The 14377-nt window shown below is 36.4% G+C and overlaps 3 protein-coding genes across 3 annotated transcripts; 1 reads left to right on the top strand and 2 right to left on the bottom strand.

Annotated features, from left to right (window-relative positions):
• Positions 1-1213: 1213 nt before the first annotated feature.
• On the bottom strand, positions 1214-4653 carry LOC124632906 (DNA fragmentation factor subunit beta). The gene is made up of 4 exons (XM_047167916.1): positions 4445-4653; positions 4120-4255; positions 3766-3954; positions 1214-2674 (listed from the first exon to the last, which is right to left on the bottom strand). The coding sequence occupies exons 1-4, from the start codon at positions 4547-4549 to the stop codon at positions 2031-2033; spliced, it is 1074 nt and encodes a 357-aa protein (XP_047023872.1). The 5' UTR covers positions 4550-4653; the 3' UTR covers positions 1214-2030.
• Positions 4654-4719: 66 nt separating this feature from the next.
• LOC124632907 (thymidylate kinase) lies at positions 4720-8447 on the top strand. The gene is made up of 7 exons (XM_047167917.1): positions 4720-4863; positions 4976-5178; positions 5501-5601; positions 6206-6353; positions 6668-6785; positions 6887-6973; positions 7253-8447. The coding sequence occupies exons 2-7, from the start codon at positions 5106-5108 to the stop codon at positions 7350-7352; spliced, it is 627 nt and encodes a 208-aa protein (XP_047023873.1). The 5' UTR covers positions 4720-4863; positions 4976-5105; the 3' UTR covers positions 7353-8447.
• An 86-nt stretch (positions 8448-8533) lies between these two features.
• Positions 8534-14140, bottom strand: LOC124632905 (protein penguin). The gene is made up of 8 exons (XM_047167915.1): positions 13450-14140; positions 12526-12931; positions 12280-12407; positions 11763-11928; positions 11329-11505; positions 10790-11021; positions 10455-10654; positions 8534-8727 (listed from the first exon to the last, which is right to left on the bottom strand). Exons 1-8 carry the CDS (start codon positions 13896-13898, stop codon positions 8551-8553), a joined length of 1935 nt encoding a protein of 644 aa, XP_047023871.1. The 5' UTR covers positions 13899-14140; the 3' UTR covers positions 8534-8550.
• Positions 14141-14377: the final 237 nt, after the last annotated feature.

Below are 14377 nucleotides of genomic sequence, written 5' to 3' on the forward strand. Positions count from 1 at the left end.
ACAAAATCTCTTAATAATAATTAACCCATGGGATGTTGCCGCTCCTCATTCACGATGAGAATCTCGTGAAAACTATAGGATAATGGCCAAGAGCCTCGATCAACATCTCAAGAGCCTAGGCTGTCGCTAGGCGGCTGGGCCAAGGGACTGATTCTAAAGAACGCATCCCGGTAGACCCAAAAATTTTTATTAAACAAATATTCAAAAAGCATGTTGTTAAATAAACGGACTTATTTATATATTATATTATTTATATACTTGGGAAATTGGCAGAAACATAAACAGTCAGTTTCAAATTAATTTTCTTGATATGTTATTAGTATTGTATGTAGTGTACATATTTATATACTTATATATAAATATATATTATTATTAATTTATTTGTGTATTGTAATATATGTAGGTTTATGTTTCATACTAGTTTTTCGGATTTGTTTGCACCTACCGCTTTCTCTCCGCCACCCAAAGGTAGACTGGTAGAGAATGCCTAAGGCATTAAGTCCGCCATTGTACTGTTTGTGCAAGAAGTATTTTAAATAAATAAATTTATCGATGTAATAAGACTTTTTTATATGAAATTCAACAGCTAGGCAGTCGTAAGATAAACCAATCTGTCCTCACATAGATTCAAAGAAACACTAAAAACGCACCACAACGCACGGTTTTCGACATTTAGAGCACGTAGTGCTTTTTGTTGGGAATTTATTTGTAGGTGCATTAATAGGTAAAAATAAATAAAATTTCAATACATTCCTACACCACAACTGAAGACGCCTGAAGCCGTTACGCGCTTTAGATTTTCCTATAATTTTACATTATGCTACAATCGTGTTATTCCGCCTCACAGCGAAATTGTTTTGGTATAATAATTTTAATGGGTTTACGTGAAAATATCCCTGAGCGATATGAAAATTTCGCTCCATATTCTAACACAAATATTTCTTTATATTTCGTAAACATTTTTTATAGAAAAATCTATAGTGCAGTCGCAGGCAACATCCAATTCTATTAAGATAAAATCTGGGTAAAGATATGCATTTAAATTAAAAATTAAACTTAATTAAATAAGTACAAATGAGTATAATAGCTCTAATACTATGTCATGAAGGGTTAGGAGATCAATCAAGGAATAGAAATGGTTTAATATCAACAATAAAAAGTTTTAAATATATAGTTATAAAAGGAACAACCACTACGTATAAAAACTACATGATTTCTAGTGAACATAGCCGTTTCATTGCTAAATAAACATTGCAAATAAAAATATATTTAGCTATACATACCTACTTAAAGATAATATGAATAATTCATGAAACTTGCGTAAAAAAATATCTACTGAAACGAAGTCTTTAAAATAAAAACACGAGTTTAAGATGTCGTGGACAATTTTACAAAGTACACCAATTTCGATATGCTAAGCAGGCCCGGACAAACTATAAGCCGGGGAACATTGCGATGTTGTAGAATACAAAATATCCAATAAAAAGTTTAATTTGTTTTTCTCAAGCTCGGTATAAAAATCTTTTGTAGCTACTGATTTTATTATCCGACATCGATTCTATTGGAGTTTAGTTTTGAAATATACTGCGCTTTCGCAATTGTATTATAAATTATTATTATCCCATGATCTTTGGTAAAAAATATAATAAAGTATAAGAAATATCAAAATAGCAATCAAATAAGGCGATGCAAGATAACAACGCAACAAGATTTCATTCTATCACAGGTTGCGAAAAAAATATCATATGTATATTATAGCATACAATACAATATAACATATGAATAGAAATATACTTTGTTTGAAAAAATATTGCAGCTATGTGTTCAATTACAAATTCAGTATTCAGAGAACATATTTCATACGAGAAAATAAATTATTATCAGGCCACAGTTGCGTTTGTCAGGCTTGTATTAAACTCCGAGCAAGTACAATAACGCTCATAAATCTTAAGGACTGGGCAATTTTTCTCGCTTCACAAAATACTTGTCTAAATCCCGAATGTGTATTGAACGCTTTTTAGAAACATCTCTTACTTATATTCAATACTTTGGCCGCCAAAGCACTTCTTGCACAGAGTGTACACGCCCGACTCGGCGTCATGCTTGCCTTTGTAATGGCACACAATGTGTACCAGCTTTAGGTTTTCGCGCGTAAATATTTGCAAGTAATACCTATCGGCTTCGATGCCGCCTACCTTCGAATCCCTATCACATGAAATACATTTAATGTCACCGCTGTACAAGCCGTCGATCGCTTGGAGAATTTTCGGGATTATGGACCTTGATAGCTCAATCTTATGGTCGAGATTCCATGTTTGGAATATGATGCGTTCCTCGCGGCTCCTGTAGGGATTGATGACGTGCTCGCCTTCGTAGAGACACTTGTCGGTGCTCCAGAGGCCGCCGCATTGGAACAGGCCGCTCTCGTCACAAATGCGCGCGTTTTTGTTTGCTTTGCGGTTGAAGTAAGTCTCGTTGTATTTGTGAGACTCGAGAATGTTACGCAGATCTGTTAAGAACTGGTCTATGAGCTTCTTACCTCGGCCATTCTTTGAGTGTATGTAGACGTCGGAAGCCTGGAGAGCAGACTTTGTCTTGTAGTAGTATCCTCGCATTCGTTCTTTAACGCGTTTGGACATCGACTGCTCTTTCGTTTTCTCTGATGGTTCTAGTCCTGGAACATCATAGGCTCTTGAATTGGAAGAAAAAGTAATCCGCACAGCATAATTAGTTACGTTCTATTTCGCCCACGACCTTCCCAAGTTTAAGCGTAATTGCCACGTGTTAATTTGGATTTAATATGCCTAATTGTTAACTGGGTTCATCTGGGCTTCAAAGGGCTGCCTAATTAATACGTTGGAACAACTTTTTATTTACGCTCCGTAATTTGAAAGAAAAACTAAGCCTTAATTAGCGCGCAGGTACTTTTTCAAGGAGAGTAAAACGGAGTAAAATTAGACAAAAGATAAATGGCCCTTTAGATCCTCGAAAACATTAATTATAGCTCTCTGTCCGGTTTTCGAGCCTTATTAATGAGCTAAACAGTACTTGGGCAATATTAATAAACATAATTGGCTAAATGACGTCTAAAAAGCCGAAAGAGTGCTTTTCGATTTATGAAAATTGTATGCAGAAAAGTACACATTGAAATTGGCTAAAAGTTTCGCTAACTAGGCAATTTCGCGGAACTCACTCTGGTCCCACAAAACCTCGTTATTTGTGTTCAGTCAGAGAAGCGTTAAAACAGCGGCTTATTATCTGCAGGACTTACACTCAATATTCCGGTTGATTTGGCATTCAATACATAAAATTGACTGTTTAAGGGAAAATGATTGAAAGTAGGCTATTTTTAGAGAAGGAAATGTCAGACGAGTCAGTCCCTTGGGACCTGAGACTTATTGAACATCTTATTTTTTGTAAGAAATATTAATAAAAATGTAACATAACTTTATAACGTCGTAAATGAACGAAGCCTTGGAATATACCGCATTTCTGTATCGTAAATTCTCGATTCTCGGTTCGGTCGACATTTGTGTGATGAGCATGCTTGTTGGCCGTGGTCTGGGTGTTACAATATGTATTTATAAATATGTATATATGTAGTTTATCAGTTGTGTTAGCACCCATAATACAAGTTAATTAATAACTTACTGTGGGGCTAACCGACCGTGTGTGAAAAATGTCCCGGCATTATTTATTTATTTAAATGAGCTGAAAGGCTGAGCTAAAATTACTAGGAAAGTACTAATAAGTTAAAAGTCTCACCTTCAAACCAGTCAGGGTCCTGAGCCCTCTCACTAAGCATGGTCTTGGCATCATCAGCAGCCTGAATGTACCTCTGGAACACCTTGAACTTCTCCTTAATGTTGGTGCTAAGGAACTCTTTAGCTGCAGCCCCAGTTTCTATGTACTCTTTCTTTTGTGACCGGATCAAATCATAGTAGTAGTCAAAGTCTGATAAAAGATGATTATTGATTAATTTTATGTGTTCCTTTGTAAATTGTTAACAGTAAAGCTGTTTTTTTTTTCATTTAGGGAAGCTAAAGATGGACTTATTGTGCCTATCTTCTATAGCAAAACATTCGCGTCATCATATTCCTGTAATAAACCTATACCTACCAGTGACCATTTTTTCAGTATTTTTCAATAGTATAAAGAGTGTTTGCGGAGGCAGCGTGGCCAGGTACTCGTCGTCGTCGACGTGCGTCCCGTCCTCCGCCACACATAGCCGGCATTCTGCGCAGCTGACATTGAACTGAAAGTCCCGACTCGCGGAATTAGGTCAAGGTACATGAATATCGGTCAAGGCTTCACCCTGACCCGTTTGTCGCAACGATAAACACTGCTAATCATGACTAAAACTACCGTCTAAATACATTAAACTAATCAAAAATTATCAATTTATGCACTAAAACTGAATATAAACAAAGAAGTTTCCACTTACGCCTAACTTTTTGCAGGATTTCTCGATCAACTCTTCCAGATTTTCAGCCGCGACGCCAATTTTCTTTTCTCTCTTCACATCAGTAACCTTGTATCCCTTTTTCATGATTGTAGTATTTTTTTCACACGGATTAAGTTACATTAATTTATAAAAATAAAAACAAAGAAATCCAACAGCCGAAAGCAGGCCCTTGCAGCGCAGTTTGATTCTAAAATGACATTTGTGAAATCGTGAATGAATATGTCAAATTGATAAGAATGTTACCAGTTGCAAAACATTGCGCTACCACTGCTGTCAAATCCACGAAGCAAAGAGTAAAGTACCTAATATAGAGGGAAGCCACGAAGAAAGACAGCATCAGCATTGACACCATGTTTCTCTGCTGAAGAGAAAAAAAAAAGGATACAGAAAGTAAATAGGTATTGTTTTGGAACACTCGTTCTTTATCTAAGTATCTTGTGTTGTATCAGTTGTATTATCCAGAAACTCATAGTTACTGTGTTTAAGTGACAGCACAGTGTTTATTTTTAGGTACTATTAGACACATTTGAGAGAGATTGCATTAATTGATTCAACGGCACAGTTCAACGGAACGTAACCCTTCGAATATAATAGGAAGGTCGTTTTTAATTAACAGAAGATACATACTACTGATCTAAAGATGAAACGTGGAGCACTAATAGTTATTGAGGGGGTGGATAGGACAGGAAAGTCGACTCAAGCCAGAACGCTTGGTAAGTTTTGTTTTTTCTGCAGTATGTATGCTCTCATGCAGAACCGGTTTACCGAACATGCACATGCACACCTTGGGTGCTTATTAAGAATAGAAAATCTCTAAATCATGTTCATTATAGGATAAAATACATTTTGGGTCAGTGGGTTGTCTTAGGTTGGTTTAGACTTTATTTTTAAAGTGTCTAGTTAGCTAAAAAAATATTGCAAGAAGATTCTGAATAAATCTAACAATAATAAAGAAAAAAACAGTTGAATTAAAAAAAAAAAACATATTTGTTATAAAAAATAGTTAAAGATTTTTTAAAATGTTTTGTTTCCCAGTTGAGAATTTGAAAAACAAGAACATCCATGCTGAGTACACTAATTTCCCGGCCAGGAACACAGATGTTGGGAAAATTATAAACAATTACTTGCAAATGAAGGTATATCATTCTTTTTTATTTAATAATAATAATTTTAGTTTTATGTAACCTTATCAACAAAACTTGCTATCTATATTTTTTGTATGCCTACGGCAGATTGCTGTAGATAAGATTAAAGAATAACCTACATTTGAGCCTAATACAATCTTATCTATTTTCAATCCTAATCTATCTTTTCATGATAAATTAATTGTAAGCATTTTTATCCCACAATGGCGCCGCAGAACTAAACTTGTAATTTAAGGGTCATAAACCCCATCACATAATTATAACAAATAAGGACAATGGGCGATTCCGGTCCAAATGTGAAAAATGGAAATGGAATAAAATAAAAAATAATAATGATAACATACAAAAACTACTGAAAATTAAGAATACATTTTTGGCTATAACTTTTTTTTGGCATTGTTTTTTTTTTACTTTCCTAAAAAGTTACTCTAAATTAAGTGGACTATTTAATTAAATAGGTCTCGTTCATGGTGGACATTTGGACCAAACTTCATACATTCTTGCCCAGTCTCCTTTGTCTTAACAATGATTTAAATTACAATAGTTTCGAATACAAAAAAAATGTTAAAGATTTTTTGTTTTGTTTATTTTTCAGAATGATTTATCAGATGAAGTAATCCACTTGTTGTTCTCAGCAAATAGATGGGAAAGAGCTAAGAATATAATTAAGAAATTAGAAGCTGGCACCACAATCATTGTAGATAGATATTGCTACTCTGGGGTTGCATTCTCGGCTGCTAAAGGTGTGAATATAAAGTCTATTGTTATACTAGACGGTTGTCTTGGCCTGCATGCTGACAAAATTAAGTCCTACACCTACCAAAATCTATTTCTACCCCTTATTGCCATACCAAATCTCATTTTATCAATCATTTTAGAGTAAAAGCGAAAAAACTCACTTTTTCATTTACAGACTTAGTTAAAATGGAACCTGAAATTTATTTAGCTGTATATGTTGAACTTTCAATATCCTTCTTATTGCTAAAGGAATATCATAATTTATATTATATCAATAAAACTTTTATGTACTTAACAATAACAAACCTTTTTGTTCCAGGTTTAGATTTCAATTGGTGCAAGTCTCCTGATGTAGGTCTCCCGAAACCGGATAAGGTATTCTTCCTTACAATGCCTGTTGACTCTATCAAACAAAGAAATGGCTTTGGGAATGAAAGGTCAGTCACTGAGATAGATAAATGTTATCAAACTAGGCCAAAAATGTTTTGGCTAATGGTCCACTTACAGGTCAATCAACAAAAATATTTTTTGCTCACAGGTATGAGGTACTGAACTTCCAAAAGAAAGTATCTGAAACCTATCAGAAGTTAAAAGAAGACAACTGGGAAGTTTTAGATGCTAACAGGTAATTTATTGTAGAATTCTGTATACTTTTTGCTTTTCATGCAGTTTTCAATGGGCAAGCTGCTTGCCGAGGTGGACAGACGACCTTATAAAGGTTGCAGGAAGACGCTGGATGCAGGTCGCTTCCAACAGGTATCTGTGGCGATCAAAGGGGGAGGCCTATGTTCAGCAGTGGACGTCCTATGGCTGAGATGATGATGATGAAGCTGCTCGCCTTGGATATAAACTTACCGTTCAAAGTGTAGATTATCGTCCTAAAAAATAATTCTTTTATTTACAGGTCTATTGAGTCCATCCAAGAAGATTTGTTGCAGCAATCACTGAACATTATCAATGATGTGCCAGAGAAGCCTATAGGCAAGCTTTGGAAAAAGGAATGACATCCAAAGTACTTACTTAATAACAAATGTTCAAAGTAAGGCCGTATACAGAAAGAAAGCTGGAAGAAGCTGGAAACTTATAAGCGCTTATCGGCGCTTGACAGCGCTGGTAACCCGCGCACGAAAATATATGAACACGCGCCGATAAGCGCTTATAAGTTTCAGCTTCTTTCAGCTTTCTTTCTGTATACGGCCAAAATAATTGTAGAAGTTCCTTCAAAATTGGGTTAGAAAATAATGTTTAAAAATAAGTTGTAACTTTTAGGCTTTATTAGGAAAATAGTAGGTTCAAATAATTTGTGCTGCTAAGCAGCTGTACTAAGCCTCTGTTGTATGTTTACTAGCTGTAAAATAATTATGTAAAAATATTTTTTGAAAAGTTTGTAGTGTCTTAGATGATGTTGAAAGTCAATTATTTTTATAAATCTTATTAATATGTGGAGCTCATGCCTCCATTATAATAAATTCGAATGGCTTAAAATATTAATATGGGTACTACTATTGTGGAACTCATGTCTCGATTATAATTCGAATAGTTTAACAGCCTTACTTATAAACGTGAATTAAATATAAGTAATACTTAAGGGCTGTTTAAGAAAATTCTTACTTATAAACGTAGCTTAAGCATGTCTTAACTAACATTTAATCACTACTTAAGACATAGTAGTGACTAGTTAAAATGTTGCTTAGTAGGTGATTAGAGATTTTATAAGTAAGGGGGTAAGTCTTCACTTATAACTCTGGCAGTGAGCTTCTACTTTAGAATTATCTTTTAAAAAATATTTTCTTACCTTTATGCATTAAAAAAAAATAAGTATAGCTATTGGTATTCAGAATAGCTTAGTCGTAGTTGAGATCTGAAATAGCCCTAACATTATGTAAATAGACTGGAATACAACCTACAATATTGCATTTTACCATAACTAGTTGTAGTAGAAACACTCGAAGTTACAATAGCATTTAAGTCTTGCCTCATATTATACTAATTAAAAAATAATGATTTATTAGCGAATTGTTATTTATAAGTAAGCACAATTAAGTATTTTTGGCCTGTGCATAATAGACATTAATTTCAATAAAGAATTTAAATTTTTACAATGTGTTTTATATTCTATTGACCACAAGCAGGCCAACCTACGCTGAATAACACTGTGTACCTACTTTAAAATAAAAATACTAAATGCTAAAAAAAATACATTTATTTCTTCTGTACATTTTGTAACAGATGTTTTGCACCTTCTGAAGACTGTTGTTTCAGGATATTGGTGTGCGGTTTAATTTTCTTTTTCAAAGCACTAGCAATGGCGGCATTATTGCTTTCAATTAGCTTGAGGAGGAAGAAGCAACCTCTGTTAGTAGGCAGCCATAGCTTAATCTGAAAAAAGTTTGATTAAAAAAATATTTGATATAGGTAAAGAAAAGAAAGAAAATAAATTTTAGGTACTTCTTTGTGTTAGTTACCACTACTTATAATTCAAGAATGGTTGAACCTTTTGAGTTGAAAATTAGACCCGAGAGAAGGGCAATAATAATAATTGATAATTTTTGTCACCATTTGGCTACTGGAAGCGGTTATCTTGGGACGCGGACGGAAGCTAGTATTATGTATTACGAAGTTACTCAGATTAAATTACATGTTACAGAAAATCGATCATAGAAAAAAGCTTAAATATAAACTCACAGTTTTGGGTATGGCGGAGGGGTTAGGCATCAATGTGGCTGTCATGAAACAGTCATTGCGGGAGCGTTTCTTTGGCCGCCTGAATAAGGTCCTAAAAAGTTCCTTATCAGGCGGCAACAAGGTTCGCGCCTATAATGGTTGGGTCATGCCAGTCCTGATGTACTCCTTCGGCATACTCAAATGGACTCAAACTGAATTGGATGCCTTGGATAGGAGAGTCCGCACACTGCTGACCGCAGAACGAATGCATCACCCACGATCGTCGGTGATGAGACTGTACATCCCACGGAAATGTGGAGGCCGAGGCTTTTTAAATGCAAAGACGCTCCACAACCGTGAGGTGTGCAGTCTCAGAGAATATCTTCTCAAAAGCGACGTGGGTATGCATCGTGATATGGTAGCAGTGGACAAAGGACTCACCCCGCTATCGTTGGCAAATGAGAACTGGCGCAGACCTGTGGTACTAACTACCCATGATCGCAAGGAAGTATGGCAGAGCAAACAGCTACACGGACGCTTCTTCGGGGCTATTCATGGCCCCGATGTAGACTTCAATGCGTCCGTATCTTGGCTACGCTTCGGTGACTTGTTTGGAGAAACCGAAGGGTTTGTATGTGCAATTATGGACGAAGTTATCCTTACGAATAACTACCGGAGATATATCGTGAAAGACGGGACGGTTGACATATGTCGGGCATGTCACCATCCGGGTGAGTCTATCAGACATATTATATCTGGTTGTTCTCGTTTGGCTAATGGTGAATATTTGCACAGACATAACCAAGTGGCCAAGATTATCCACCAGCAGCTTGCTCTGCAATACAACCTTGTAGACCTTGAGGTACCGTACTACAGGTATGCGCCCGACCCAGTTCTCGAAAAGGACCATATCACGTTGTACTGGGATCGATCTATCATCACTGACAGGACTATTGTAGCCAATAAGCCTGATATTGTGGTGATAGATCGATTAGCGCGCCGCGCGATGATAGTCGATGTCGCCGTTCCGCATGACGAGAACCTTGTGAAAGCTGAGAAAGAGAAACAAATAAAGTATCTCGACTTAGCGCACGAGGTTGTCGCCATGTGGAGTGTCGACACGGCTGTTGTTGTGACGATTGTCGTTACGGCCAATGGTTTAATAGCCAAGAGCCTCGACGAACACCTCAGGAGGCTCTCGTTGGGCGGCTGGATCAAGGGACTGATTCAGAAGGCAGTACTCCTTGATACGGCACGTATTGTGAGGAGGTTTCTGTCTCTGGGACCCTAACCACCGGTACCTTGGACTCTGTGCCCGATATCGGTGGCAACCTATTTTTTATATTTTTAAATGTTTTTTATTTTTATATTTAATATTTAAAAATGTAAATCATATGTTAGAAAATAAATAAATGAAAAAATAAAAATTTGTGAAAACTCACAGTTTCATCCTCCAAGTGTTCAGAGATAGCTTCGCCCAAAGTGTTGCCATCCTTGTCCTTATCCAGTGTTGCCAGTTTCTTGAGGCACATGTGAATGCCAGCGTCCTCGACCGCCAGTGAATCCTTGCCGTCAGCGGTGATGCGCCAGTCAGGCTTGCAAATAACCTTAGCTAAAGCTTCTAGGATCTCCTTACTTGACTCTGTAAAATAGAAATTTCAAATGAAATTACTGCATATGATTTTTTGAAAGCACATCTTCCGAAAAATATAGCATTGTTAATAAAGAGGCAGTGCCATTATAAGATAGCTTTACCAATGACACAAGTTTGACGTACCTATCGACAACACAGCGACCGCCAAAAGCATATTAGTTTTACTACTGAGCCAGAAGTCAGGGTCCTCTTCTATATCCTTTTTCAAAGCAGGTAGGATGGCCTCCCTGAGCTCCGACACTCGAAGCTCTGCATCTTTCTTTGAGGTGCCGCTTTTGGCGCCCTCTTCAAGGAACTTTATGAAACTGGGATGGAATGCCCCTGAGTCTTTGGGTTTTACCAGCCAGTGTAATGTCTGGAAAAAGGTTATACATATTTATGGTACACATATCATTATAAACTGAAGAATAGATTATTTTAAAGCAGTAGTCAGCAAAATGTATACATATGTAATGTAAAATGTGTGAAAAACATGATAAAAAAGTGTGTTGATTATGAATGTCGATAGAGAAAAGATAGATTGCCAGAAAGTTGACATAAATCAGAAGGGAGCAGATGTCAATATGATGGCTGACATAGAGGAATGAAAGCGGAAATCATACTAAACCATGGCAAATAACTTAGGAACAGGCCAGTAAGAAGATATTTAATGTAAAACTTACCATGTTACCCCAGTGGTCCTTAGCAATGTCCTTCAGGTTACTAGCTAGAGAAGAAACAATAGCTTTCTTGACAAGAACTGTGTCGTCAACAGAGTCGAATATGGCGATCAGTAGGCGGTAGCCAGTCTTGTGCTTGCTGAGAGGTACTGCATGCTCCTTTACTACTTTCAGGATAGTCTGCAAAGGGAGGTTTAGTTTTAAACTCTGGAGGTAACTTTGTTTAGTGATAGAAGAGCAGTCTTTTTATATATCATTGACTATTTTTGCGGTCCCACCCTTATCTACCCTGAGCGAAATTTGCGTGCCTGAGTGAAATAAAAAGATATGAATGAAAGGTATACGACATTGGCGTCCAAAAGTTTTCATACTTCAATAGAATTTCTACAGATTTGTTTTTCTTTTCAATTTGAACACCTTTCTTTCCATTCACTTACCTTCTTATCTTTGTTAGTGCCCTGCCAGACACAGATGGAGGCAGCGTTGGCGCCCGGCAGCGAGTTGCTGAGCGGTACTATGAGAGGACTGAGCGTCGATATCAACTCCACGCGGTCCTCCGCGCTGCACTCGCGTATGTAGTCGTACAGGATTGAGTGGAATAATCTGGAAAATTAGTCAACAATTTAGGTTAAAAAAGGTCTGAACAAATTGAGAACCTCTTCCCCTTTGGAAGTGAGAACCTCCTCTTTTTTGAGAAGTTGGTTAAAAATTCTTGAACTGTGCTTGAACTAGAACCAGTATTCAGTGGTTAAATAATAATAAAAAAAAACAATTAGTTTTAGCTGCCTCTCTCAATATATGAGTTTGTTCCTTTACAAGACCTTGTTTTAGCAACCATGAAACTCTAACTTTTAGTGAATGCCCAAAGGTGCATGCTTAGTTGAAATAAAACCTTGATTTGAAGACAATTTATTATTTACTTTCTTCTTTTGAGAAAATACTTATAATACTTACTCTCCATCATGTAAGTTTTTGTCGAGAATCTTCTGTATGTTGGCTTTACAGGCCTGCAGTATAGCCGTCTTCATCTCCGGGCTGTCTTTATATGTGTCACTGATTGTCTTCACTTTGTCATCTTTTGTCTGCAAAGAGAAGCCCAATTTACTGTCATACTCACAAACAATTTAACAAATGAATAAAATATTCCCAATCAAACAAATTATTTATAAAATATATTTCTGCACAAAGAAACAAACTTACATTCTTATAAATATCTCCATAAAACTCCTGCTGCATATGGCATTTCTCCTTCTTCGTGGCAAACTCTCCGTAAGCGTAATCCAACACTGGCGCACTAATCGCATGAGTAGCTATCGACACGATGTGACCGAAAAATTTCTTTAAGACTTCATGTCTAATAAACTCTGTACCGTATTTAAGTATACGTTTCACCGCATGCTGTCCGTACTTGGACTGTACCATTTGTACCATTAAGTCTAATAGTTCTTCTGTAATTTCGTTCTTGATGTCGTCTGGACCGTATTTCAGTAGTACTTGTATGACTCGGCTTAAATCATGTGTGAGGGCTATGGACTTGTAATGGCCTTTCAGTAAACAGTGCAGCTCCTTGCAAGAGTTCATTCGGAAATCTTGCTTTACTACTTTCCTGTAAATTGAAGTATTAGTTATGAAAATAATTGTAGATCAGTAGATACATAATGGAAAAGAAATTGACAAGATGTATGTCCGTTACTTGCTAAATTTGTTGTAATAATGTAAATAAACACAGTTACAAATTAAAAATTACTGTGATAATAAGGTCTCTAAAGTTAGAATAAAAATCTAAATTTTTTAAATAATGTTGGGACACCTTTTTCACACACGGTCGGTTAGCCCCATGGTAAGTTATTTATTAACTTGTGTTATGGGTGCTAACACAACTGATAAACTACATATAGCTACATATATACATATTTATAAATACATATCATAACACCCAGACCACGGCCAACAAGCATGCTCATCACACAAATGTCGACCGAACCGGGAATCGAACCCGGGACCTCAGGTTCGGCGGTCCGGCATGATGACCATTGCGCCATCGAGGTCGCAATAATATATTTTCTTTAAAGAAACTGTTAAAATGGCTAGGTGTTCCTTAAAACAGACAAAAGTTCATAATACCTTTGAATCTGTGCAGCCAACAGCTTAGCCTTGTGTGACACTTCAAACACTTCAGCAGTGGCCTTAGCCTTACGCCTCACGAGCCTCAATTCCTTCTTCTCTTTCTTCATTTCAGACCATTTCGGTTTCTCTCCATTAGCTTGGTCTTTCGAAAAGTTTGGCTTTCCCTTGCCATCTTTGGAGAAATTAGGCTTACCTTTACCATCTTTGCTGAAATTACCTTTACCACCTTTAACAAAATTAGGCTTCCCTTTGCCGTCTTTGTTAAATTTTGGCTTACCAAACTTATTGGGGCCTTTCGCTCCATCCTTCTTAAAATCTTTTTTAAAATTACTGTTCTTTCCATTCTCGCCCTGCGCAGGCTTGCTGTCGGTGTTTTCAAAGTTTACCTTTTTCTTCTTTGATGGGCTAACACCATCTTCATTGGATTTTCTTTTAACTTTCTGCATTTTTTTAACGAATTCCACCAATAACACACGAGGTTATGAAATTAGTGATAATTTTGTAGAGATGCTAAGGATTATTATTGCATACGATGCAAGTAATAAAAAAAATATCGTAGACTAACAGATAAGTTAATGAATTGTAAAATAGACTTATATTTCCTTATTATAATCGCGTGTGTTTTATTTAACCGCACGTGTATTTTCTATTTATTCGACATTTTGCTAGTCTGTCAAGTACTGATTTCCGTCATTGTCATTACAACAGTGACATCATGTGGACTGTTTAAGAAGAATGTAAATGCCCCCGGTTCGAATTATTTGCAATGATTTCATGCTTAATTTTTTTTTAATCTAGATTTATGACAAAAAATATAAAAAAATGAGTAATTGCAGCCATTTTCATTCAAGGATTCTGTAGATATAACATACATGTGTGCAGTAATGCTACTGCAGATGACTTATAGGTGTCTTCGTAATAAGGC

Source organism: Helicoverpa zea, chromosome 9 (assembly GCF_022581195.2).
Source record: "Helicoverpa zea isolate HzStark_Cry1AcR chromosome 9, ilHelZeax1.1, whole genome shotgun sequence".
Lineage (NCBI taxonomy): Eukaryota > Metazoa > Arthropoda > Insecta > Lepidoptera > Noctuidae > Helicoverpa > Helicoverpa zea.

Bases quoted from the DNA above. Each gene is read 5' to 3' on its own strand.
- LOC124632907 (XM_047167917.1), top strand. From the start codon at position 5,106: ATGAAACGTGGAGCACTAATAGTTATTGAGGGGGTGGATAGGACAGGA. The intron at 6,786-6,886 runs GTCAGTCACTGA...TTTTGCTCACAG, and splicing joins AATGGCTTTGGGAATGAAAG to GTATGAGGTACTGAACTTCC. The intron at 6,974-7,252 runs GTAATTTATTGT...TTTTATTTACAG, and splicing joins GAAGTTTTAGATGCTAACAG to GTCTATTGAGTCCATCCAAG.
- LOC124632905 (XM_047167915.1), bottom strand. From the start codon at position 13,898: ATGCAGAAAGTTAAAAGAAAATCCAATGAAGATGGTGTTAGCCCATCA. The intron at 11,506-11,762 runs GTAAGTGAATGG...CTCCCTTTGCAG, and splicing joins GCACTAACAAAGATAAGAAG to ACTATCCTGAAAGTAGTAAA. The intron at 11,022-11,328 runs GTAAGTTTTACA...ACCTTTTTCCAG, and splicing joins AGGACCACTGGGGTAACATG to ACATTACACTGGCTGGTAAA.
- LOC124632906 (XM_047167916.1), bottom strand. From the start codon at position 4,549: ATGAAAAAGGGATACAAGGTTACTGATGTGAAGAGAGAAAAGAAAATT. The intron at 3,955-4,119 runs GTAGGTATAGGT...ATCTTTTATCAG, and splicing joins TACTGAAAAAATGGTCACTG to ACTTTGACTACTACTATGAT. The intron at 2,675-3,765 runs GTGAGACTTTTA...ATGATGTTCCAG, and splicing joins GGACCCTGACTGGTTTGAAG to GACTAGAACCATCAGAGAAA.